This window comes from Cetorhinus maximus, chromosome 17 (assembly GCF_964194155.1).
Source record: "Cetorhinus maximus chromosome 17, sCetMax3.hap1.1, whole genome shotgun sequence".
In the NCBI taxonomy this organism is placed as follows: domain Eukaryota; kingdom Metazoa; phylum Chordata; class Chondrichthyes; order Lamniformes; family Cetorhinidae; genus Cetorhinus; species Cetorhinus maximus.
Genome location: NC_135895.1, coordinates 78,492,520 through 78,518,844, shown reverse-complemented (window position 1 = coordinate 78,518,844; position 26,325 = coordinate 78,492,520). Strand labels below are relative to the sequence as shown.

The following is a 26,325-nucleotide window of genomic DNA, read 5'->3' as shown; positions in this document are numbered from 1 at the left end:
ACACCCACTGTGACTCTCGCTGGAAGGTGTGGGCATTGGATAGGGGCAGAATCGGGTGACCCACCCCTCCCTCAGCACACTCAGCCGCTCGCTGCCTCAGCTCACTGCCAAGAACTGGGGGACCTGGGCAGGGCAGCAGAAAGCAGTTGGCGACCGAGAGGGAAAAATCGAAAGGACATCCGATTACAGGGTGTAAAAGGGTCGTGTGTTTCTCAGTCCATGTTCTGCTTTCTACACAGTTTCCAATTTTCTTGCAGCCGTGCAGGAGGAGAGGCAGCGGGGGAAGGAGAGAAGTGACAATGAGCTGGAGCCCAGCAGCAGTGTCAATGACGACATGCCAGTGGAGAAGATTCTAGAAGCGGAACTGGCTGTGGAGCCAAAGACAGAGACGTATGTGGATGCCAGTCCAGGAAATTCGGTGTGTAGTACAGATTCCCTTCCACCTCTCTTTCTGCTTAATGTAAGAACAAGTATCAGTACTAATTTTTACTATTTAAATGTTGTAGAACTTTTTTTATTATTTTGACTTTTCCTTGTCTCACCGTGGGGGCTGCTGTCCCTCGCCACACCCCCCTGTATCAGCTGGATTTAGGGAGTCACTGTCGGACTCAGTCTCCTTAGTTGACCAACACTGGGGAATTTGTTAGCGTTCTCACTGCCCCCCTTCACCATCCTAGTCTATCTAATTCCGCCACTCACCCCTAAACAACGTGCTTCCCAATTTACGAGTGTGGGTCACCCTCTTGCTTGATTCTCTGACCTGTGACCTTTGTTTCACATACCTTCTGCTTTACCACTCGGGCAACTTGAGCTGGCTGCTAAGAATGCGATTTTGGGTTTGGGATCGCAGTGACCTCTGGCCTGGGTTTGAATCCAGCCAAGTCCAATGGGGTGAAGGTTACCTCATTCTGCTGACTGAGGTCCTAAAACCAAACCTGTCCTGGGAGTGTTTGATGGGGACAGTGTAGAGGGAGCTTTACTCTGTATCTAACCCCGTGCTGTACCTGTCCTGGGAGTGTTTGATGGGACAGTGTAGAGGGAGCTTTACTCTGTATCTAACCCCGTGCTGTACCTGTCCTGGGAGTGTTTGATGGGGACAGTGTAGCAGGAGCTTTACTCTGTATCTAACCCCGTGCTGTACCTGTCCTGGGAGTGATTGATGGGGACAGCATAGAGGGAGCTTTACTCTGTATCTAACCCTATGCTACACCTGTCCTGGGAGTGGATGGGCTGTACTGATTGAGTGTAGAAGGTACCGGCAGAGGGAGGTGAGGAACACGATCCAGTTTGATGCTGAGCCCGGTACCTTCCAGCATTGATTATGACCCAGCCTAACAGCTCTACATTGGCTGCAATGTGTGAGGGGCGCGCGGGCTGCTCCGAGGTGTGTGGTGTTAACTAATGTAAACTGTGGCAGCATTAATGTACTGAAGAGTAGAACAATCAGTCGCATGCATCCTCAGCATAACCTATTGCTACCTTTCCACTGGAGGCTGTGTGCGAGTGTCTGGGTGAGCGTGTATTTGTAAATGTGTGTCTGTGTGCCCGTAACTGCATGCCCGTGCGTCCATGTGCATGTCTGTCCACATACATGCATCCCGATGCATATGTGCATGCATGTGTGTGTCTCTCTCTACATGCCTGTGCGTATCCATGCATGTCTCTGGCATATGTGCATTTGTGTGCCTTCATATGTGTGTCGACATGCGTGACTGTTTGTGTGTGCATGCCTGCGTATATCTTATGTGCGTGCGTGGGTCCATGTTTCTATATCTGCGTGTGTGTGCGCGTGTGTCCTGTGCCTATGTATCTGTGTGTGTGTGTGTGTGTGCCCTTGTTTCTGTGCCCATGTGTAGGCGTGCCAGCCTATCTGTGTCATGTGTGCGCCCGTATGTATGTTGAGGCAGTTTTGGCTGTGCTACCCTCACTGCCCCACCTCAAACCTGAAGGAAGGGCCTCTTCAGCTGAGGAGAGAGCAGGTGGTTGGTGGGGGGCTCTCGTCCCAGTCCCCTCCCCTTCAAGAAAAGAGAGGAGATTAGGTTTGGAGGGAATCTCAGAACCTTGAAGAGATGGTTGGTCTTTTTGTTAAAGTCATATCCTTGCCTCTGTGAGGAAATGAAACAGCAAGATCAGAGAACAGAGAAAGCATGCACTGCAATTTGTTTGAGCTAATTTTACATGAAATAGCCACTTAAATCTTAAATGAAGTGTCTCCCGCTGTGCCAGGTAATAGAGTAATTTAGATATTGCTCTGCTGACTGCCATTTTGTGGTCTACGCTCAATTTCAGAAATCAGAAATAGGGAAAATAATTGGACAAAGTTAGGCGATGCAGCAGAGACTCCCACAGTGCCGGCTGTCTAAAAATCAGCTGCCTGCAAATATGTTTTCCTTGTGCTTATAATTTATAAGTGAGCTCGACTTAAGAACAGAGCATAACAAGGCTCCATGCACCCGTTTGGAGTCTGAGTCATTGTCATCAGGGTGGAGCAACACAGCTGCTCGAGCACAAAAATGTCGGCCTTCAGGGTTTCCATAGCAACTGAGCACAGATTCCCATCTTTCTTCCATCCTGCTGCCTCCCAGTTTGAACTGTGGTGGTTTAAATATACTTGAAGTTGGCCTGAATTGAACCTAGGGCTGTCACTCTCTCACTCCGATGAAAGCCAAACTGAATTTGGACACCAAACCTCCTTTATTCACCAGGATGATACCGAGGCTAAAAGGGTTAAGTTATGAGGACTGGCTGCATTGACTGGGCTAGTATTCCCTTGAGGGTAGAAGATTAAGGGGTGATCTAACTGAAGTGTTTAAGATGATTAAAAGAGTTGATAAGGGTCGACAGAGAGAAACTAGTTCCCCTCGTGGAGGGAATCCAGAACGAGGGCGCAAAGCCTGATCCAGGCCGTTCAGGGGTGATGTCAGGAAGCGCTTCTTCACACAAAGGGTTGTGGAAATCTAGAACTCTCTTTCCCCTGAAAAGCTGTTGAGGCTGGGAGCGAATTGAGAATGTCAAAACCGAACTTTGAATATTGAAAAGAGAGACATGTTGACGAAGCCTTTCATCTTGCACTGGCTCAATGACCTACTCTTGTCCCTCTGCCTTTTATCCTGTGCACAAAATAAGCTCCTCCCTCATACCTGTGCATGTTAAGCAGACGCTCACCCATGGATTGTCAAAGTTAGCGGGACAACCAAAACTTGAATGCCTAACTTAAGTTCGACCTCCCCACCTATATGATTCCCATTGTTCTTAAACTGATTGTTGAGATGCCACAGGTAGTAACAGTGATGCCGTCAGAACCTTTTCCTTTGTCCAGTCATTTACATCTCATTGGAAGCTGGACATTGGATTCTGGACAGGAGGAGAAAGGGCCTTAGTAACAACAACAACAACTTGCATTTATATAGCACCTCTAATGTAGTAAGTATCCCTAGCAGCGTGTTGAACAAAATTTGACACAAAGGCACATGAGGAGATATTAGGACAGATAACCAAAATCTTGATTTGAGAGGTAAGTCTTTAGAGGGTCCTAAAGGAGGAGACGTGAAGAGGCTTTAATGAGGGAATTCCAGAGCTTAGGGCCTCATGCCTAAGGCTCCGCCACCAATGGTGGAGCGATTAAAATCGGGGATGCTCAAGAGGCCAGAATTAGAGGAGCACGGTTGGAGGGCTGTGAGGTTGGAGGAGATTCCACAGATAGAGAGGGGTGAGGCATTGGAGTGATTTGAACAAAAGGATGAGAATTGTTAAATTCAAAGCATTGCTGAACTGGGAGCCGACAAGGGTCAGCGAGAACAGGAGATGATGATATGAGTGAATGGAGCTTGGTGCGAGTGAGAACGCAGACAGCAGAGTTTTAGATGATCTCGAGTTTACAGAAAGGGCAACAAATTGCCCTTGAGCACAGCAGATGCCTGCTTGCTACAAAGAGAACAGGCAGACCCAAGCCCAGCTGCTCAATGAGATGCCTGGGTTGACATTTATCTAGTGGGTTAAAGGGCATTCTAAAAAAGCAACCTAGTGATGCCACTGCAAGTGCTTTATGACATGTGGCCAGAGGGCAGAGACAGCATGGAGATGGCTGAAGCATGTTTGTTGCTTGCAGTCGAACCTGAAGAGGATGAAGGAAAGCGTACGAGAAGTGAATCCTGGACAAAGCATCATTGACACCCCAGAAGAAATGTCTGGCTCCTCAGGCTCTTGCCCTTTCCTCTAGCGATGCTTTGGTCATTCATTTGTCTTCACTATAGCCTTAGTGAAGCTGTTGGCATTGTCTTGCTTCTTCCCTGGTTTTAGTCAATTCCCCCCTCAATCCACATCTCAATGTTATCCATCCATCCAGATTTTCTTCTTCCTCTTCTGTTTTTACTCTCGATTTCTCCTTCGATTGTTGCCACAACAAGGCTGTCGCATCTTTGTTTCTAACATCTGTACTTGGTGATCTTCTCTCTCTAACTGTACTTAGCAACCCTTCAGATTCCTGAACTTTCTCTGTTGAGCTAACCCTCTTCCTGTCCACCCCGCTGGTTCTGAGCATCCTCTGCCATACCCCCATTTCAGAAGCTGTCATCCTCCTCTCATCCTCTTTCTTCAGAGTCCTGCTCTCACATCCACAGAGTGCGACGCTCCACACTAGAGACTGGACTCGGCATTGTTTCAGCTTCATGCTGATACTTTTGGACCTCCAGATGCTACTTAGGTCACTGGTCACGCCTCTGGCCATAGCTAATCAAACATGGATTTCATTCTCGGGTGTAACTTTGGTGTTGACCATCAAGCCAAGGTACTTGAATTTGTCCTTGGCCTCTGTCTCCGTATTTCCCACCTTGACTTTTCCGCTGCCATTTAGAGCCACAAATTTGGCTTTTGCCTGATTTATGTGTAGTCCAAACCACTCGCTGAGACTTTTGATTAGGCCTGCCATACTCTCCAGCTCTTCCATTGATCTGGCTGTCTGTGTGGAGTCATCTGCAGACCTGGCATTCCATATCCTCCGGCCTCTTGTGTTCTGTTACTGGCCACTAATTCAGGGGAGACATTTGTACTCTGGGTCATTAGAGTGTTCCAAATTACGAGTGATTTTGATGGCGTGGACAGCGAGAAATTGTTTCCAGTGACAAAGGACTTAAAATCCGGGTTTACGGTAATTGGCCAGAAAATCAGAGCGGGGAGTGGGGGGGAGTTGTCTTTGAGAAGTGATCTGCAAAGGGCGGTGGAAGCAGATTCAACTTGAAAAGGGAATTGGATACAGAGTAGAAAAGGAAAAATACTGAGAAAGTGGGGGATAAACGAACAGGGGAGTGGGACTGAGTGGGTAGGTCTCTCAAAAAGCCAGGACAGAGACGATGGGCCAAGTGGCCACCAACTATGACCTCCAGAGCAGCCCCAATCTTTGCGAAAAGAGTTTAAGCTCAGCCTGAGGTCAGTCCAGAGGCCACCTGACTCTGGGCAGCCTGCTACTGCACGCTCACTCACCACAGGACAGTCTCTAGGGAGTTATAATGGATGCTTTTTCACTGTGCCAGAAGTGTAATGCCCAGAACTAGCAAAAACTTCGCCTTCGCATAACACAATGATTAGCAATCCTAGACCCTTTTATCTCCCCTCTGTCACGGGGAGCAATATCTACAACTAAATAGGCGTTTACAGATAAAGGAAATGTGGAATCTGCTTGATTTATTTCTCTCAATCACCTTTAATCCCTTTTTGTTTATAATCTTTTTTTTTTTGGTTGAATTTCAAGAGTTGACATTTAGGGGGTGAATATTGACCCCACTGCGTCAGCCGATGAGTTGTTGCCGGGAAGTTGGCAAGTGGGGAGCTCACGGTTTGAATTTACAGAAACCCCAAACTCGTGACCAAAACTGCAGCAAAGTCTCCCGATATAGGCAGGATTATTTCTCCAGAAAAGTGCAATGAGCGGAGGATAGTAATGTACAAATTCTGTGTGTTGAAATCAATCCCAGCTAGTCACATACAGCAGCATGGTCTCCAGGCGTGATTGATGGGGAAATTGCACAGTAGTCCCCATTCTGTTCAGCAACGATCATATTACTATGCAGTCTTATATAATTTGTGAGTACTTCATACATTATGTCAGAAGGGACTTGAGGAGGACTACGTAAATGATACGTGAAGGATTCTGGCATGACTATGTCTGTGCTCAGCACAAACCAAGTTTAAATCTGGATGGCATTTGTTCCTGGCAGTCTGCTAACTGTATTTTAATGGGGCACAGATTAAGGAAGGTTTAGTCCTGAATCTGTTATCCACGGTTCCATTAACACTTAATTGTATTTTAATGGTACCTATCATAACAGAGGTCAGATTAATGATGCAAAATTAAAATACCGTTGATGCTGGAAACCTGAAATTAAAATTCAAATGCTGATTATATTCAGCAGGTCTGACAGCAGTCACGGAGAGACGAACAGAATTAACGTTTCAGGTCAATGACCCTTCATCAGAACTCATAGTAACGCTATCGACCATAAGGGAGTTTGAATCTGGGATGTACTGAACTTGTTTACTTTCGCATTTATCAACCAGTTGATTTGTATATAGAAAAAGAAATGGGAGACCTGACAAAAACTCATTATTAACGCAGTAAGAATTAGGCAAGCATCTGTCAAATGGAGCACACGCCCTCTTTCATGTTGTCTGACAATTCGGTTAATGAGGGAGATGGTGTAAAATGGCCAAAGTCGAATGAAGCACCTATTGTAACACCACTTGTAATTGTCCATCCCAGTGAGATCAATTCAGAGAGGCATGTGATAGGCGGCTAGTTCAAAATCTTCCAATTTGTCACCAGCAACGTTGTAATGTCCCCAGGAGTGTCAGTGTGTCTGTGAGCACCCTCATGAATCACGATCATACAAAGGTGCACAGGAACTGGAGCAGGAAACTGGAAAAAGGAGGAGGAGACTGAGCATTTTGGAGAGGGATCGGGAATGTTAGGACTTTGCGGGGGTGGGGTGGTGGCTGGAGATGTCAGGAGGGAGATGGTAAAGTTCAAGATGTGGAATATCGAGACAGGGTTGGGAAACAATGAGATGGGGAATTGGGCGAAAGGGCTGGGGAATGTCGGGGTTGTGGAGTGTGGAGCATTGCGATGGGGAATGTCAGGGTGTGGAGTGTTGTGATGGTTATGGGGAATGTTGGGATTTTTTTTATTCTTTCATGGGATGTGGACGTCACTGGCAAGGCCAGCATTTGTTGCCCATCCCTAATTGCCCTTGAACTGAGTGACTTGCTAGGCCATTTCAGAGGGCAGTTAAGAGTCAACCACATTGTTGTGGGCCTGGAGTCACATGTAGGCCAGACTGGGTAAGTACAGTAGATTTCCTTCCCTAAAGGACATTAGTGAACCAGATGGGTTTTTACAACAATCAATGGTAGTTGCCATGGTCACCATTACCGAGAGTAGCTTTTAATTCCAGATTTGTAATTGAATTTAAATTCCATCAACTGCTGTGGTGGGATTTGAACCCATGTCTCCAGAGCATTAGCCTGGCCCTCTGGATTACTAGTCCAGTGACATTATCACGTCAGGATTGGGATTGAGAATGGCATGATAGAGATTGGATGAGACTTTGACCAACTAGGAAGAAGAGATTGGGCAGGGTCGCAAATAGGAGGGAAGGTTTGGCAGAGAGACAGAGTGGGGGAAGGGAGGGAGAGTGAGTAGAGGAGGGGGTTTGGGGCAGTCAGTGGGTGCAGTTTTGGGGTGGTCAGTTATAGGGGGGCAGGGGGTGACTGTGAGAGGGGGAGGGGAGGTTGAGTGTTGCGAGTGGGCAGGTTTATTGCTCTATAGACTCTCAGTTTGGTGATTTACTCACCTTCATTCCCAGACTGATGTTCAAAGTCTTCCGGAGGCTACACTTGCTTTACCAATCCTTGCATGTGTCTCATCATTGATAGAAACAGACTGAGAGAGTGTGCTGTCAAGGTAAGTGATCTTATCCACTGCTGGCAGGTTCTGGCCATGGGCTGAAACCTTGGACCCGAGATAGGGCTCTCCTGGAGCAGGCTGCTACATTATTTCAGGTTACTTTGTGCTGATCGTAAGGCTGAAGTTGTTGTATGTATTGGAGAACAAGCCCGCGCTACATTGCATGTCCAGCTCTGAACCAGCAGCTAGTGCACAGTCAATGGAAAATAGGAAATCGCAAAGTATGACCTTGGAGTCTCTGGTCTTTGCCGGAGTTGTCTCAGATTGAGCAGCTTCCCCTCCATGTGATATCCGATTCGATGCCAGGATCACCATCATGGAAGGTATCGGAGAGCAGGTCGAAGAAAAACAAACTGAAGAGGGTCGGTGTGAGCACGCAGCCCTGTTTAACTCCATTAGTGACTGGGAACGGGTCAGGAAGACTCACCATCACCCAGGACGGGTGGGAGCATGTCGTCATGGAGCTGTCGAACATTGTGATGAATTTCTCAGGGCAGCCAGATTCCTCCATTACCTTCCAAAGGCCCTCACGGTCGACTGTGTCAAAGAGCTTGGTCAGGTTAACAAACGTGGTGTAGAGGCCCATGTTCTATTGTTGGCATTTCCCCTGGAGCTATCTAACTGAAAACACCATATCATTGGTTCCTCGACCTTTCCTGAAACCACACTGACTCCCTGGCAGCAGATCCTGGTTGAGATTTTGCACTAAGCAATTCAGAAGGATTCTGGTAAAGAGTTTGCCAGTGATGAAGAGGAGTGAGATTCCTCAACATTGGCACAAGATCAGTGAGTTCCTTGCTGTGTGTACAGATGGACAATGAAGGCATCTTTGTATCCTCTTGGGATACAGGAAATGAAGGCATCTTTGTATCCTCCTTGCTCCCACGTAGACTGAAAGAGTTCAGGGAGCTTCTTGACCAGACATTGACTTCCAGCCTTTTAGACCTCAGCTGGGATAGTATCAGCTCCTGGAGCTTTGCCAAATGGACAGGAGTTTGATTGTGTTCCTCATTTCTAACAGAGTGGGAGGCTCATTGAGAGCAGTGGATGGTCCTGTGTCCGTCTGTTGATTGCTTCTTTGTGAGTGGATGAAGTCTGCCTGAGGATGTGGTTAAAGTGCTGCTGCCCATCTTTCTAGAATTTGGGCTTTTTCTGTGAACAGTGTTGACTCATCAGTACCAAGAATTGGTAATGAACTAGTAGACGTGTGCCAGTTGGCAGGTATCAGAGAATCATAGAATCTCTTCTAGCCTTTGTGATCTGCATAATAACTGAAGTTTGTCTGCTTTCTGATTCAGCCAAATGTCTTGCATCTCTCTGAGTTTACATTGGGCAGTCCTGCAGATGTTTTGATAGGCATTGTGCTTGGATAGTGAAGACTTGTCATTGAAGTAAACCCTACAGGGGTGATGTTTCTCCTCCAGAAGCTTCTGGATTACCTCATTGTTTTCATCACACCAATTGATGCTTACATGAGGCAGGGCCAGAAATCTCTGGAGCAGTGGAGTACACTGTATCCCTGAAAGTTACCTAGTCATCCATGAGGTGAGAGTGTTACCCACTGAGCCACAGCTGAGTAACTCTTAATTGTCAAACACAGAGGCTCCTGGCTGCATCCACAAGCAGGATACCCATTCTAGAGTCAGAGAATAATACAGGATAGGAGCAGGACATTTTTCCCATTGAGCCTATGCAGGCTCTTTCAGGAAACTAGGTCCTGGAGGACTGAAATAAAAGCAAAAAACTGCGGATGCTGGAAATCCAAAACAAAAACAAAAATACCTGGAAAAACTCAGCAGGTCTGGCAGCATCTGCGGAGAGGAACACAGTTAACGTTTCGAGTCCGAATGATCCTTCAACAGAACTAAGTAAAAATAGAAAAGAGGTGAAATATAAGCTGGTTTAAGGGGGGGCGGGGGGGTGGGGGGTAGAGCTTGATAGAGGGTCAGTGATAGGTGGAGATAACCAAACGATGTCACAGACAAAAGGACAAAGAGGTGTTGAAGGTGGTGATATTATCTAAGGAATGTGCTAATTAAGGGTAGAAAGCAGGACCAGCAAGGTACAGATAGCCCTAGTGGGGGTGGGGTGGGGGGAAGGAATTAAAAAAGGCTAAAAAGGTAGAGATAAAACAATGGATGGAAATACATTTAAAAATAATGGAAATAGGTGGGAAAAGAAAAATCTATATAAATTATTGGGAAAAAAAGGGGGGTGAATCGGAAAGGGGGTGGGGATGGAGGAGAGAGTCCGGAAGGCTGTAAAGTACCTAATGGGGATATTGTTTTCAGCATGCTGGGGTGTGGGGAAGCAAATTAGCCTTGGGAAGGTGAAGTTATTAAAAGGCAGCGTGCTCCAGTGAAAGCTGCCCCTAGCGGCTGAGGTAGTTTAAGAAGATGAGACTGGAGCAACAAGCACCATGCTGTTGTGCCCCCCTTCCAATGGGTCTCTGTCCAGAGTAGGTTCTGTCTGTCAACCATGTATAAAATGAGGCAGAACCCTGTCACTGATTCCCAGTCGTTGAGTTCGACCATTAGAGGGCGAACGCCAGGCAGAAAAAGGACAAGACGTGTGACGCCGTCATTTCCTGCCCACCCCCAGCCCCCTGCACCACTTGCTCTTGCACTCTTCCCATGGGCTGCTTTCTGTATCTGCAAAGAGCTGGAGCCTGGACCCTTTAGTTCTGTGGAGTTTTTTTAAAAAAATGCAATGACTGACTAAAGTAAAATAATTATTTTTCCTTTTCTTTTGAGCTGTCTAAATCTGAGTAACATTGAAGTGTCTCTTCATTCTGTCCTTCTCCCTGTCAAGTCCAACGACCCAGTCACCAACATATGCCAGGCTGCAGATAAACAGCTTTTCACCCTGGTTGAGTGGGCCAAGCGAATCCCACACTTCTCCGACCTCCCTCTCGACGATCAAGTCATTCTCCTCCGGGCAGGTGAGCTGATGATCTAAACTCTCGGGCATCTGTTGATTGCGAGCAGCTGCCTGCTGCTCCCTGTGGCCGGATGGTTGTATGTGGCGTTCGGTACAAACACAGGACTTTACAGTGATGTGAGCGTCAGGCAGGAAAAGGGGGAGAGGAAAGTGCGGGGGGGGCAATCTGGTTGCAAAAGGGGGAAAACACTCAGTAATAAAATTCAAGGTTCAAGGAGTCTCGTCAAAATAGTGGTGAGGTGAGATGGTTTTGGGAAGGAGTGCCAAAGGCCAGAGACATAGTGGTTAAACATATGAGAGATTAAATGGGTGGGCAGAGTCTATGATAGGGTAGAGTGTACATGGGGTGTGGAAGGGGATTAAATGGGTGGGTAGAGTCTATGATAGGGTAGAATGTACATGGGGTGTGGAAGGGGATTAAATGGGTGGGTAGAGTCTATGATAGGGTAGAGTGTACATGGGGTGTGGAAGGAGATTAAATGGCTGGGTAGAGTCTATGATAGGGTAGAGTGTACATGGGGTATGGAAGGGGATTAAATGGGTGGTAGAGTTTATGGATAGGGTAGAGTGTACATGGGGTGTGGAAGGAGATTAAATGGATATGTAGAGTCTATGGTAGGGTAGAGTGTACATGGGGTGTGGAAGGAGATTAAATGGATATGTAGAGTCTATGATAGGGTAGAGTGTACATGGGGTGTGGAAGGGGATTAAATGGGTGGGTAGTGTCTATGATAGGGTAGAGTGTACATGGGGTGTGGAAGGCGGTTAAATGGGTGGGTAGAGTCTATGATAGGGTAGAGTGTACATGGGGTGTGGAAGGGGATTAAATGGGTGGGTAGTGTCTATGATAGGGTAGAGTGTACATGGGGTGTGGAAGGGGATTAAATGGGTGGGTAGAGTCTATGATAGGGTAGAATGTACATGGGGTGTGGAAGGAGATTAAATGGGTGGGTAGAGTCTATGATAGGGTAGAATGTACATGGGGTGTGGAAGGAGATTAAATGGCTGGGTAGAGTCTATGATAGGGTAGAGTGTACATGGGGTATGGAAGGAGATTAAATGGCTGGGTAGAGTCTATGATAGGGTAGAGTGTACATGGGGTATGGAAGGGGATTAAATGGGTGGTAGAGTTTATGGATAGGGTAGAGTGTACATGGGGTGTGGAAGGGGATTAAATGGGTGGGTAGAGTCTATGGATAGGGTAGAGTGTACATGGGGTGTGGAAGGAGATTAAATGGATATGTAGAGTCTATGATAGGGTAGAGTGTACATGGGGTGTGGAAGGGGATTAAATGGGTGGGTAGTGTCTATGATAGGGTAGAGTGTACATGGGGTGTGGAAGGCGATTAAATGGGTGGGTAGAGTCTATGATAGGGTAGAGTGTACATGGGGTGTGGAAGGGGATTAAATGGGTGGGTAGTGTCTATGATAGGGTAGAGTGTACATGGGGTGTGGAAGGCGATTAAATGGGTGGGTAGTGTCTATGATAGGGTAGAGTGTACATGGGGTGTGGAAGGCGATTAAATGGGTGGGTAGAGTCTATGATAGGGTAGAATGTACATGGGGTGTGGAAGGAGATTAAATGGATATGTAGAGTCTATGATAGGGTAGAGTGTACATGGGGTGTGGAAGGGGATTAAATGGGTGGGTAGTGTCTATGATAGGGCAGAGTGTACATGGGGTGTGGAAGGGGATTAAATGGGTGGGTAGAGTCTATGATAGGGTAGAGTGTACATGGGGTGTGGAAGGCGATTAAATGGGTGGGTAGAGTCTATGATAGGGTAGAATGTACATGGGGTGTGGAAGGAGATTAAATGGATATGTAGAGTCTATGATAGGGTAGAGTGTACATGGGGTGTGGAAGGGGATTAAATGGGTGGGTAGTGTCTATGATAGGGCAGAGTGTACATGGGGTGTGGAAGGGGATTAAATGGGTGGGTAGAGTCTATGATAGGGTAGAGTGTACATGGGGTGTGGAAGTGGATTAAATGGGTGGGTAGAGTCTATGATAGGGTAGAGTGTACATGGGGTGGGAAAGGAGATTAAATGGGTAGGTAGAGTCTATGATAGGGTGGAGTGTACATTGATTGTGGAAGGAGATTAAATGGGTGGGTAGAGTCTATAAATGGATAGAGTGTGTATGGGGTGTGGAAGGGGATTAAATAGCTGGAGAGTTAACTAGATTTTCTTTGGAAGGGTTGGGCCTCCATGTGACTTTATGCAAAATGCTCTATCCTGTGTGGAGGGTCACTGGGTGCCTTTTTTGTCGTACAGGCTGGAACGAGCTACTCATTGCCTCATTTTCACACCGTTCGATCTCAGTGAAGGATGGCATCCTCCTGGCTACGGGACTGCACGTCCATCGCAGTAGTGCCCACAGCGCTGGCGTGGGCTCCATATTCGACAGGTACAGAAATTGCCCATCATTTTCTGGTCTTCTCTCTAACCACCCCACCGCACTCTCCAACCTTTAAGCACCTCCTGGTGATGTGGTGCTACAGGCCCACGGACTCCAGAGGACCCCCCAAGTGGGCCTTCTTCACTGTGTGAGAGAGACTTGGCAGGGTCAGCAGGAAATTCCTCTGTGAAAGGCATCGCTGCCCAGTCCTGGCCCTGAGGTCAATGGATGTTGATTAGGGGTGTTAACCGATGGCTGAAAAGTCCCTCCATTTCCCAGGGGTGAAGTAATCCGTTGCCCTTGCTGTTGTCCCATTGTGTGCACTGTATTAATTGCTCAATCAGTCACAGGGATAAATGGAGCTTTATTATCAACCAGATCATATTTTTTAAACTATTGTCTTTTTTAACTATTGTTACAATCTCAGTAATCACCAGTAACTTGTTTTTTTTAAAAAGAATTCTGAAATCCCAGTAAAGAATGAAGAAACGGCTGAAGGCACTGGATGCTGCAAAGGCTATGGGCCCTGACAATATTCCGGTAATAGTACTGAAGACTTGTGCTCCAGAGCTTGCCGCACCCCTAGCCAAGCTGTTCCAGTACAGCTACAACACTGGCATCTACCCGGCTATGTGGGAAAATTGCCCAGGTGTGTCCTGAACACACAAAGCAGGACAAATCCAACCCAGCCAATTACTGCCCCAACAATCTACCCCTAATCATCGGTAAAGCAATGGAAGGGGTCATCAACAGTGCTATCAAGTGGCGCCTGCTTAGCAATAACCTGCTCACTGACACCCAGTTTGGGTTCTGCCAGAGCCACTTAGCTCCTCACCTCATTACAGCCTTTGTTCAAACATGGATAAATGAGATGAACTCCCGAGGTGAGGTGAGAGTGACTGCCCTTGACATCAAGGCCATATTTGACCAAGTGTGGCATCAAGGAGCCCGAGCAAAACTGGAGTCAATGGGAACCATTGGTTGGAGTCATATCTCACTCGTAAACCATTTTTCGGCCTTGGAAAGTGGTGAGAGTGATGGTTCCTCTGTGGAGGCCAACCAGAGCCAAGGCCATGGCACCGTGGGTGGCCCAGCTGCTCAGGGAGGGAGGAAGAAGTGTGAAGGGCAATAGTGGTAGGGATTCGTTAGTAAGGGGGTGGATCGGCGCTTCTGCGGCCATAGGCATGACTCCAGGGTGGTATGTTGCCTCTCGAGTGCCAGGGTCAAGGATGTCACGGAACGGCTGCAGGGCATTCTGTAGGTGGAGGGTGAAAAGCCAGAGGTTGTTGTCCATGTTGGGACCAATGACATAGGAAGAAAGAGAAATGAGGTCTTGCAAGCAGAGTTTAGGGAGTTAGGTAGGAAATTGAAAAGCAGGACTTCAAAGGTAGTAATCTCCAGATTACTCCCGGTGCCACGCACTAGTGAGTTTAGGAACAGAAGGATAGAGCAGATGAATGTATGGCTGGAAAAATGGTGCAGAAAGGAGGGCTTTAGATTCGTGGGGCATTGGGACCGTTCCTGGGGGAGGTGGGACAGATTACATCTAAACAGGAACGGGACCAACATCCTCGCAGGGAGGTTTGCTAATGCTGTTGGGGCGGATTTAAACTAAATTGACAGGGGGATGGCATCCTGAAAAGTCATTCAGAGGGGAGAGAAGCTGAGATGAAATTAGAAGCTAAAACTCAAGTAAGTCAGTCTGGAAGGCAGAGGAAACATAGGCTAGATAAGAAAGAAGTGAGTTTAGCAAGGCTAAATGGAATATGTTTTAATGCAAGGAGCCTGAGGAAATAAATCAGATGAGCTGAGGGCACAGAAAGGCACGTGGGAGTATGATATCGTAGCTATGACCAAGACTTGGCTAAAAGAAGAGCAGGATTGGCAGCTCAACATTCCTGGTTATAGGGTATTCAGATGAGATAAAGAGGAGGATAGAAGAGGAGCGGGGTCGCAATATTGATCAAGGAATCAATTATAGCAGTGAGGAGGGATGATATCCTGGAAGGATCATGAAATGAGGCCATATGGGTAGAAATAAATAACACTAAGGGGCAAACACGCTGTTGGGTGTGTACTATAGGCCCCCAAACAGTCAGGGAGAGATAGAGGATCAAATTTATAATCAAATTTCAGAGAAGTGTAAGAATAATAAGACAGTAATAGTAGGGGATTTTCACTACCCAAATATTAATTGGGATAGTTTTAGTGTGCAAGGTAGGAAGGGAACAAAAGTCTTAAGTTGCATCCAGGAGAACATTTTTAGCCAGTACGTAGAAAGCCCAACAAGGGAGGGGGCAGTTCTGGACCTAATATTCGGAAATGAGCCCAGGCAGGCGGAAGGCGTAGGGGAGCATTTTGGAGATAGTGACCATAACTCAAATAGATTTAGGATAGTTATGGAAAAGGAAAAGGATAAGGTTAGGCCAGGAATAAAAGTTCTAAGCTGGGGAAAGGCTAATTTTATTAAGATGAGATACAATTTGGCCCAAGTGGACTGGGAGCAGCTACTTGCAGGTGAAACTGTGTCAGAGCAGTGGGAGACATTCAAGGAGGAAATAGCGAGAGAACAGGGCAAATATGTTCCTGTAAAGACAAAGGTGGGGGACCAAGTCCGGAGAACCCTGGATGTCAAGGGACATGAAGGTTAAGATTAAGAACAAAAGAGAAGCTTATGACAGATGCTGAGGGCTCAATATAGCAGAGTCCCTACAGGAGTAGAAAAAGTGCAGGCAGGAACTTAAAAATTAGGAGTTAGGAAAGCTAAGAGAGTGCATGAGAAAGCATTGGTAGGCAGAATAAAGGAAAACCCAAAGGGGTTTTTTAAATATTTAAAGAGCAAGAGAATAACTGAGGAAAGAGTCAGGCTAATTAGGGACCATGGAGGTAATGTGTGTGTGGACCCGGAAGATGTGGGTATAGTCCTCAATGAATAATTTGCGTCAGTCTTCACAATGGAAAAGGACGACGCAGGTATAGACATCAGGGTGGAAGACTGTGAAATATTAGAGAAAATTAACATAGAGAGAGGGGGGGTACTAGCGGGTTTAGTGGCCTTAAAATCCACAGACCCGGATGAGATGTACCCCAGGCTGTTGAGGGAGGCAAGGGAAGAGATATCAGGGGCCCTGGCAGTAATTTTCAAATCCTCTCTGGCCACAGGTGAGATGCCAGAGGACTGGACAACTGCTAATGTCCCATTATTAAAAAAGGGAGGAAGGGATAGACTGGAAATTACAGGCCAGTCAGTCTAAACTCGGTGGTGGGGAAGTTACTGGAATGAATTCTGAGGAACAGACTATATCTGCACTTGGAGAGACACAGATTAATCAGGGATAGTCAGCATGGATTTGTTAAGGGAAGGTCGTGTTTGTCAAATGTGATCACATTTTTTGAGGAAGTAACCAGGAGTGTTGATGAGGGTAATGCATTTGATGTGGTCTACATAGACTTTAGTAAGGCTTTTGATAAGGTCCCTCATGGCAGACTGGTCAAGAAAGTAAGGGCCCATGGGATCCAAGGCAAAGTTGGATCCAAAATTGCTTGAGAGGCAGGAAGCAGAGGGTGATGGTAGAGGGATGCTTCTGTGACTGGAAGTCTGTTTCCTTTGGGGTTCTGCAAGGCTCGGCGCTGGGGCCCTTGCTGTTTGTGGTGTACGTAAATGATTTGGACTTAAATGTAGGGGGCATGATCAAGAAGTTCACAGATGACATGAAAACTGGTAGGGTGATAAATAGTGAGAAGGATAGCTGTAAACTGCAGGAGGATATCAATGGACTGGTCAGGTGGGCAGAGCAGTGGCAAATGGAATTCAACTCTGAAGAGCTTGAGGTAATGCGCTTGAGGAGGGCTAACAAAGCAAGGGATTACACCATGAATAGTGGAACCCTGGGAAGTATTGAAGATCAGAGGGACCTTGGTGTGCATATCCACAGATCTCTGAAGGTAGCAGGGCAGGTAGATAAGGTAGTTAAGAAGGCATATGGGATACTTGCCTTTATTAGCCAAAGCATGGAACACAAGAGCAGGGAGGTTATGAACTTTATAAAACACTAGTTAGGCCACAACTGGAGTACTGCATGCAGTTCTGGTCAGCACATTATAGGAAGGATTTGATTGCACTGGAGAGGGTGCAGAGGCGATTTACCAGGATGATGCCTGGGTTGGAGGGTCTGAGCTATGAGGAAAGATTGGATAGGCTGGGATTGTTTTCCTTGGAGCAGTGAAGGTTGAGAGGGCACATGATAGAGGTGTATAAGATTATGAGGGGAACAGATAGGGTGGATAGGAAAGCACTTTTCCATAGTGAAGGGGTCAATAACCAGGGGGCATAGATTTAAGGTAAGAGATAGAAGGCTAAGAGGGGAGTTGAGGAGAATTTTTTCACCCAGAGGGTGGTGGGAGTCTGGCACTCATTGCCTGAAAGGGTAGTTGAGTCAGAAACCCTCGTAACATTTAGAAGTAGTTAGATATTCACTTGCATTGACATAGTCTCCAGGGCTATGGGCTAAGCGCTGGAAAATGAGATTAGTGTAGTCAGATCTTTGCTGACCGGCACGGACACGATGGGCCGAATGGCCTCCTTCTGTGCTGTAAACATCTCAGTCTATATAAATACTGTGGCTAGAAGAGCAGCTCACAGGCTAGGAATCCTGCAGCAAGTATCTCACCTCCTGACTCCCCAAAGCCTGTCCACCATCTACAAGGCACAAGTCAGGAGTGTGATGGAATACTCCCCACTTGCCTGGATGAGTGCAGCTCCAACAACACTCAAGAAGCTCAACACCATCCAGGACAAAGCAACGCGCTTGATTGGCACCCCTTCCAGAAATATTCACTTGCCCCATCACTGACGCACAGTAGCAGCAGTGTGTACCATCTACAAGATGCATTGCAGGAACTCACCAAGGCTCCTTAGACAGCACCTTCCAAACCCACGACCACTACTATCTAGAAGGACAAGGGCAGCAGATAGATGGGAACACCACCACCTGGAAGTTCCCCTCCAAGTCACTCATCATCCTGACTTGGAAATATATCACAGTTCCTTCACTGTCACTGGGTCAAAATCCTGGATCTCCCTCCCTACCAGCACTGTGGGTGTACCTACACCACATGGACTGCAGCGGTTCAAGAAGGCAGCTCACCACCACCTTCTCGAGGGCAGTTAGGAATGGGCAATAAATGCTGGCCTAGCCAGTGACGCCCAGATTCCATGAATGTTTTTTCTTAAATCCTCAGTTTAAAAGAGTCAGTTTTTACTATGCAAAAGTCAAGTAAAGCAAATACTAAACACTATCTTAGCTAACCGGAACCTATACCCCAGAATCACCATAAGCTAAACATGAATTAATCAGAAAATCATGGTTGATTCGAAACTTTAAATTACACGTTCAGTGACGGATTCAACTAATACAGATCTTGCAATTTGGCCCGGCAGTCCATTCAGCATGTAGGTCATCAAAGTCACAAATCCCTTCCAATCTCTGTCTTCGCCGTTAAAAATTTCAGCTCCTCCTCTTCTCGGATGTAGCCTAATCCCCAGCTGACAGCAGCACACCACCAACCCAATTGCCATGGGCACGGACTTCATCACAAATGTCACACGTCTGCCGAACCCCCTCAACCCGTTCTGGATGGCATGGATCCACCAGAGTTATTTTCCAGTCACAGAAACCGCTGTAGCATTTATGTATTTGCTTATTCTCAGCTTCTGGATCTGGCCTGTGTCTTCTATATCTTGTTAATTCATGTTTAACTTACATTGATTCTGGATGTCAGAGTATAGGAGGTATAGAGATAGTATTTAGTGTTTGCTTTGTTTGACTCTTGTACAGTAAAAATTCTTCTGCTTTAAACCGTGGTATCTTGGAGCTTCAGTCTCTTAGTAAAAACTGGGATTTCAGATTTCTTTTTTTTTAAAAAGTTACTAGTCTTTACTGAGATCGTAGCATTGTAAGGGCGTGTTCCCTCTTTTCTTTATCTCCTCAATCTGTGAATTGCCCAGCCCCAGTGCCTGAGGTGTTTGGACAAATAGGCTCCTCCTTATTCTGGCTGGTCAACAGGGAATCAGCTCATAGGAGCTCACCTGCTTCTGACTTTATTTCCAGCCAGTGGGAGTCCACTCATTGCAGCCTGGCTGAGAACTCAATAGAGCGCAAATTCAGCCCTGTATTTAACTAACCTGTGATGTCGCACACCCCTCTTGTGCCATCCCACACCCCCCCCAAGCCAACAACAATGTGCATTTATATAGCAGAGAAAGGGGTGAAGAGCAGCAATCAGCAACATACCCCACAGTGAAACAAACAGGCCATGTTCAGCAAAGAACATTTCAAAGGAACACCGGCAGACTGGTTTGGGGAGGGAACTCCAGAGCTCAGAGACGAAGGCGCAGCCACAATGAAGCAAGCTCAGAGCGAGCTTGAGACAATAACTGCTTTTCCTTTCTGTGTGCCCTGATAGAGTTCTGACAGAATTAGTTTCGAAGATGAAAGATATGCAGATGGACAAGACCGAGCTGGGGTGCCTGAGAGCCATCGTTCTCTTCAATCCAGGTACAGCCTACACCATGACGCGCTAATGTGGGGTTCATTGCCAGACTAGGATAAACTAACATGCGGAAATCCTAACTCTGCATCAAGGGTTTACTATCTGTAACTAATAGGGAGCCAGCTTCCACATCTCAGCCACACAACCCATTGAACCACTCATTCAGCATTCAGTGCAGACATCTCATTAACACTCCAGCATATCCTTAACACTCTACATCAACAGGATTAGGGAGCTGGACTGAACCTCTGACAACAGCTGAAATGGAACAGTGAATTGACCAGACTAAGTGTCAAACACTGGGTTAGAATATTTTTGGAAATGTTTTAACCCAGTATAAGTACTGGGTACAGTGGGAGTGAACAGGAAGGAGTTTGATTCATTGAGATTTATATTGAATTTCTGTACACTGGAAGTAAATAGGAAGTGAGTTGTTTATTGCGATTCTATATAATAGAAATGAAAGGGGAGAGGTTTGTCTGATTCGAATCCCAAGCAATGGGCATGAAAAGAAAAGGATTTATCCATTGAACATCGAGGTTTTTTCACTGGATTTCCGCTCATTGATAGTCTATGTGAAGGATTTGGTCTATTCAGGCTCTGTACATTGCAGACACCTAAATTTTAACTGTAATGTTAATGTTCTAAAGTGAACGTGAATATTTTCAACATGCTGTTTAGATGCTAAAGGCTTGTCAAACCCAGGAGAAGTGGAATCGCTGAGAGAAAAGGTGTATGCGTCACTAGAGGCTTATACAAAACACAAGTACCCTGACCAGCCTGGACGGTAAGGAACTCTATGTGTCTGTGTGTGTCTGTGTCTGCGCGTGTGTGTGTGTGAGACTGTGTCTGCACGTGCGTCTATGTGTGAGACTTTGTCTGCGCATGTGTGTGTGTGAGACTGTGTCTGCGCGTGCGTCTGTGTGTGACTGTGTCTGCACGTGTGTGTGTGTGTGAGAGAGACTGTGCCTGCGCGTGCGTCTGTGTGTGAGACTGTGCCTGCGCGTGCGTCTGTGTGTGAGACTGTGCCTGCGCGTGCGTCTGTGTGTGAGACTGTGCCTGCGCGTGCGTCTGTGTGTGAGACTGTGCCTGCGCGTGCGTCTGTGTGTGAGACTGTGCCTGCGCGTGCGTCTGTGTGTGAGACTGTGCCTGCGCGTGCGTCTGTGTGTGAAACTGTGCCTGCGCGTGCGTCTGTGTGTGAGACTGTGCCTGCGCGTGCGTGTGTGTGTGAGAGACTGTGCCTGCGCGTGCGTGTGTGTGTGAGAGACTGTGCCTGTGCGTGCGTGTGTATGTGAGAGACTGTGCCTGCGCATGCCTGTGTGTGAGAGACTATGCCTGCGCGTGCATGTGTGTGAGAGAGACTGTGCCCGCACGTGTGTGTGAGAGAGACTGTGCCTGCGCGTGCGTGTGTGTAAGAGAGAGACTGTGCCTCCGTGTGCGTGTGTGTGTGTGAGACTATGCCTGCGCGTGCATGTGTGTGTGAGAGAGACTGTGCCTGCGTGTGCGTGTGTGAGAGAGACTGTGCCTGCGCGTGCGTGTGTGTGAGACTGTGCGCGTGCGTGTGTGTGAGACTGTGTCTGCGCATGTGTGTGTGAGACTGTGTCTGTGCGTGCGTCTGTGTGTGAGACTGTGTCTGCACGTGTGTGTGTGTGTGAGACTGTGCCTGCGCGTGCGTCTGTGTGTGAGACTGTGCCTGCGCGTGCGTCTGTGTGTGAGACTGTGCCTGCGCGTGCGTCTGTGTGTGAGACTGTGCCTGCGCGTGCGTCTGTGTGTGAGACTGTGCCTGCGCGTGCGTCTGTGTGTGAGACTGTGCCTGCGCGTGCATCTGTGTGTGAGACTGTGCCTGTGCGTGCGTGTGTGTGTGAGAGACTGTGCCTGTGCGTGCGTGTGTGTGTGAGAGACTGTGCCTACGCGTGCGTGTGTGTAAGAGAGACTGTGCCTGTGCGTGCGTGTGTGTGTGAGAGACTGTGCCTGTTCATGCGTGCGTGTGAGAGAGACTGTGCCTGTGCATGCGTGCGTGTGAGAGAGACTGTGCCTGCGCATGCCTGTGTGTGAGAGACTGTGCCTGCGCATGCCTGTGTGTGAGAGACTGTGCCTGCGCGTGCATGTGTGTGAGAGAGACTGTGCCCGCGCGTGTGTGTGTGAGAGACTGTGCCTGCGCGTGCGTGTGTGAGAGAGACTGTGCCTGGGCGTGCGTGTTTGTGAGACTATGCCTGCGCACCTGTGTGTGAGAGAGACTGTGCCTGCGCGTGCATGTGTGAGAGAGACTGTGCCTGTGCGTGCGTGTGTGTGAGAGAGACTGTGCCTGCGCGTGCGTGTGTGTGAGAGAGACTGTGCCTGCGCGTGCGTGTGTGTGAGAGAGACTGTGCCTGCGCGTGCGTGTGTGTGAGAGAGACTGTGCCTGCGCGTGCGTGTGTGTGAGAGAGACTGTGCCTGTGCGTGCGTGTGTGTGAGAGAGACTGTGCCTGTGTGTGTGTGTGAGAGAGACTGTGCCTGTACGTGCGTGTGTGTGAGAGAGACTGTGCCTGCGCGTGCATGTGTGAGAGAGACTGTGCCTGTGTGTGTGTGTGTGTATGTGTGAGAGAGACTGTGCCTGCGCGTGTGTGTGTGTGAGAGACTTGCCTGCGCGTGCGTGTGTGTGTGTGAGAGACTGTGCCTGTGCGTGCGTGCGTGTGTGTGAGAGAGACTGTGCCTGTGCGTGCGTGTGTGTGTGAGAGAGACTGTGCCTGCACGTGCGTGTGTGTGTGTGTGTGAGAGACTGTGCCTGTGTGTGTGTGTGTGTGTGCGTGAGAGAGACTGTGCCTGTGCCTGTGTGTGTGTGTGAGAGAGACTGTGCCTGCGCACCTGTGTGTGAGAGAGACTGTGCCTGCGCGTGCATGTGTGAGAGAGACTGTGCCTGTGCGTGCGTGTGTGTGAGAGAGACTGTGCCTGCGCGTGCATGTGTGAGAGACTGTGCCTGCGCGTGCGTGTGTGAGAGAGACTGTGCCTGGGCGTGCGTGTTTGTGAGACTATGCCTGCGCACCTGTGTGTGAGAGAGACTGTGCCTGCGCGTGCATGTGTGAGAGAGACTGTGCCTGTGCGTGCGTGTGTGTGAGAGAGACTGTGCCTGCGCGTGCGTGTGTGTGAGAGAGACTGTGCCTGCGCGTGCGTGTGTGTGAGAGAGACTGTGCCTGCGCGTGCGTGTGTGTGAGAGAGACTGTGCCTGCGCGTGCGTGTGTGTGAGAGAGACTGTGCCTGTGCGTGCGTGTGTGTGAGAGAGACTGTGCCTGTGTGTGTGTGTGAGAGAGACTGTGCCTGTACGTGCGTGTGTGTGAGAGAGACTGTGCCTGCGCGTGCATGTGTGAGAGAGACTGTGCCTGTGTGTGTGTGTGTGTATGTGTGAGAGAGACTGTGCCTGCGCGTGTGTGTGTGTGAGAGACTTGCCTGCGCGTGCGTGTGTGTGTGTGAGAGACTGTGCCTGTGCGTGCGTGCGTGTGTGTGAGAGAGACTGTGCCTGTGCGTGCGTGTGTGTGTGAGAGAGACTGTGCCTGCACGTGCGTGTGTGTGTGTGTGTGAGAGACTGTGCCTGTGTGTGTGTGTGTGTGTGCGTGAGAGAGACTGTGCCTGTGCCTGTGTGTGTGTGTGAGAGAGACTGTGCCTGCGCACCTGTGTGTGAGAGAGACTGTGCCTGCGCGTGCATGTGTGAGAGAGACTGTGCCTGTGCGTGCGTGTGTGTGAGAGAGACTGTGCCTGCGCGTGCATGTGTGAGAGAAACTGTGCCTGTGTGTGTGTGTGTGTGTGTGTGTGAGAGAGACTGTGCCTGTGTGTGTGTGAGAGAGACTGTGCCTGTGTGTGTGTGTGTGTGTGTGTGTGTGTGTGTGTGTGTGTGTGTGAGAGAGACTGTGCCTGCGCACCTGTGTGTGAGAGACTGTGCCTGCGCGTGCGTGTGTGTGAGAGAGAGATCGTGCCTGCGTGTGCGTGTGTGTGTGAGAGAGACTGTGCCTGTGCGTGCGTGTGTATGTGAGAGACTGTGCCTGCGCATGCGTGTGTGTGAAGAGACTGTGCCTGCGCGTGCATGTGTGTGATAGAGACCGTGCCTGTGTGTGAGAGAGACTGTGCCTGCGCGTGCGTGCGTGTGTGAGAGAGAGACTGTGCCTGCGTGTGCGTGTGTGATAGAGACTGTGCCTGTGTGTGAGAGAGACTGTGCCAGCGCGCTTGTGTGTGAGAGAGAGACTGTGCCTGCGCGTGCGTGTGTGTGTGAGAGACTGTGCCTGCGCATGCGTGTGTGTGAGAGAGAGACTGTGCCTGCGCGCTTGTGTGTGAGAGAGAGACTGTGCCTGCGCGTGCGTGTGTGTGGGAGAGAGACTGTGCCTGCGCGTGTGTGTGTGTGTGAGAGAGAGACTGTGCCTGCGCGTGCGTGTGTGTGAGGGACTGTGCCCGTGCGTGTGTGAGAGAGACTGTGCCTGCGCGCTTGTGTGTGTAAGAGAGAGACTGTGCCTGCGCGTGTGAGAGAGAGACTGTGCCTGTGTGTGCGTGTGTGTGTGTGTGAGAGACTGTGCCTGCGCGTGCGTGTGTGTGTGAGAGAGACTGTGCCTGCGTGCGTGTGAGTGAGAGAGAGACTGTGCCTGCGCGTGCGTGTGTGTGTGTGTGTGAGAGAGACTGTGCCTGCGCGTGCGTGTGTGGTGTGTGAGAGACTGTGCCTGCGCGTGCGTGTGTGGTGTGTGAGAGACTGTGCCTGCGCGTGCGTGTGTGTGAGAGAGACTGTGCCTGCGCGTGTGTGTGTGAGAGACTTGCCTGCGCGTGCATGTGTGTGAGAGACTGTGCCTGCGCGTGTGTGTGTGAGAGACTTGCCTGCGCGTGCGTGTGTGTGAGAGACTGTGCCTGTGCGTGCGTGTGTGTGTGTGAGACTGTGCCTGCGCGTGCATGTGTGTGTGTGTGAGAGACTGTGCCTGCGTGTGTGTGTGAGAGAGACTGTGCGTGTGTGTGTGTGTGTGTGTGAGAGAGACTGTGCCTGCGCACCTGTGGTGTGTGAGAGAGACTGTGCCTGCGCGTGCGTGTGTGTGTGTGAGAGAGAGAGAGACTGTGCCTGCGCGTGCGTGTGTGTGAGAGAGACTGTGCCTGCGCACCTGTGTGTGAGAGAGACTGTGCCTGCGCGTGCATGTGTGAGAGACACTGTGCCTGTGCGTGCGTGTGTGTGAGAGAGACTGTGCCTGCGCGTGCATGTGTGAGAGAGACTGTGCCTGTGTGTGTGTGTGTGTGAGAGAGACTATGCCTGTGTGTGTGTGGGCGTGAGAGAGACTGTGCCTGTACGTGCGTGTGTGTGAGAGAGACTGTGCCTGCGCGTGTATGTGTGTGAGAGACTGTGCCTGTGTGTGTGTGTGTGTGTGAGAGAGACTGTGCTAGCGCGTGTGTGTGTGAGAGACAGACTGTGCCTGCGCGTGTGTGTGTGTGAGAGAGAGACTGTGCCTGCGCGTGCGTGTGTGTGAGGGACTGTGCCCGTGCGTGTGTGAGAGAGACTGTGCCTGCGCGTGCGTGCGTGTGTGAGAGAGAGACTGTGCCTGCGCGTGCGTGTGTGTGAGAGAGAGACTGTGCCTGCGCGCTTGTCTGTGAGAGAGACTGTGCCTGCGCATGCGTGTGTGTGAGGGACTGTGCCCGTGCGTGTGTGATAGAGACTGTGCCTGCGCGTGCGTGCGTGTGTGAGAGAGAGACTGTGCCTGCGCGTGCGTGTGTGTGAGAGAGAGACTGTGCCTGCGTGTGCGTGTGTGTGAGAGAGACTGTGCCTGCGCATGCGTGTGTGTGAGAGAGACTGTGCCTGCGCGCTTGTCTGTGAGAGAGACTGTGCCTGCGCATGCGTGTGTGTGAGGGACTGTGCCCGTGCGTGTGTGATAGAGACTGTGCCTGCGCGTGCGTGTGTGTGAGGGACTGTGCCCGTGCGTGTGTGAGAGAGACTGTGCCTGCGCGTGCGTGTGTGTGAGAGAGACTGTGCCTGTGCGTGCGTGTGTGTGAGGGACTGTGCCCGTGCGTGTGTGAGAGAGACTGTGCCTGCGCGTGCGTGCGTGTGTGAGAGAGAGACTGTGCCTGCGCGTGCGTGTGTGTAAGAGAGAGACTGTGCCTGCGCGTGCGTGTGTGTGTGTGAGACTGTGCCTGCGCGTGCGTGTGTGTGAGGGACTGTGCCCGTGCGTGTGTGTGAGAGAGACTGTGCCCGTGCGTGCGTGTGTGAGAGAGAGACTGTGCCTGCGAGTGCGTGTGTGAGAGAGACTGTGCCTGCGCGTGCATGTGTGTGATAGAGACTGTGCCTGTGTGTGAGAGACTGTGCCTGCGCGTGCGTGCGTGTGTGAGAGACTGTGCCTGCGTGTGCGTGTGTGATAGAGACTGTGCCTGTGTGTGAGAGAGACTGTGCCTGCGCGCTTGTGTGTGAGAGAGAGACTGTGCCTGCGCGTGCGTGTGTGTGTGAGAGACTGTGCCTGCGCATGCGTGTGTGTGAGAGAGAGACTGTGCC

At 49.3% G+C, this 26,325-nt stretch overlaps 1 protein-coding gene across 7 annotated transcripts in view; it reads left to right on the top strand.

Moving 5' to 3' along the window:
• The window catches only part of LOC144692531 (retinoic acid receptor RXR-gamma-A-like), a 258,889-nt gene that overhangs the window by 128,459 nt on the left and 104,105 nt on the right, over positions 1 to 26,325 (top strand). For 2 of the 7 annotated variants that reach the window (XM_078561502.1, XM_078561501.1), the window contains exons 5-9: positions 258 to 418; positions 10,769 to 10,898; positions 13,172 to 13,304; positions 19,761 to 19,852; positions 20,529 to 20,634. In XM_078561502.1, coding sequence (XP_078417628.1) covers positions 258 to 418; positions 10,769 to 10,898; positions 13,172 to 13,304; positions 19,761 to 19,852; positions 20,529 to 20,634 — 622 coding nt within the window. Of the gene's footprint in view, positions 1 to 239; positions 461 to 10,768; positions 10,899 to 13,171; positions 13,305 to 19,760; positions 19,853 to 20,528; positions 20,639 to 26,325 lie in introns of those variants that run through there. The other 5 variants (XM_078561500.1, XM_078561497.1, XM_078561499.1 and 2 more) reach the window with 4 other exon arrangements.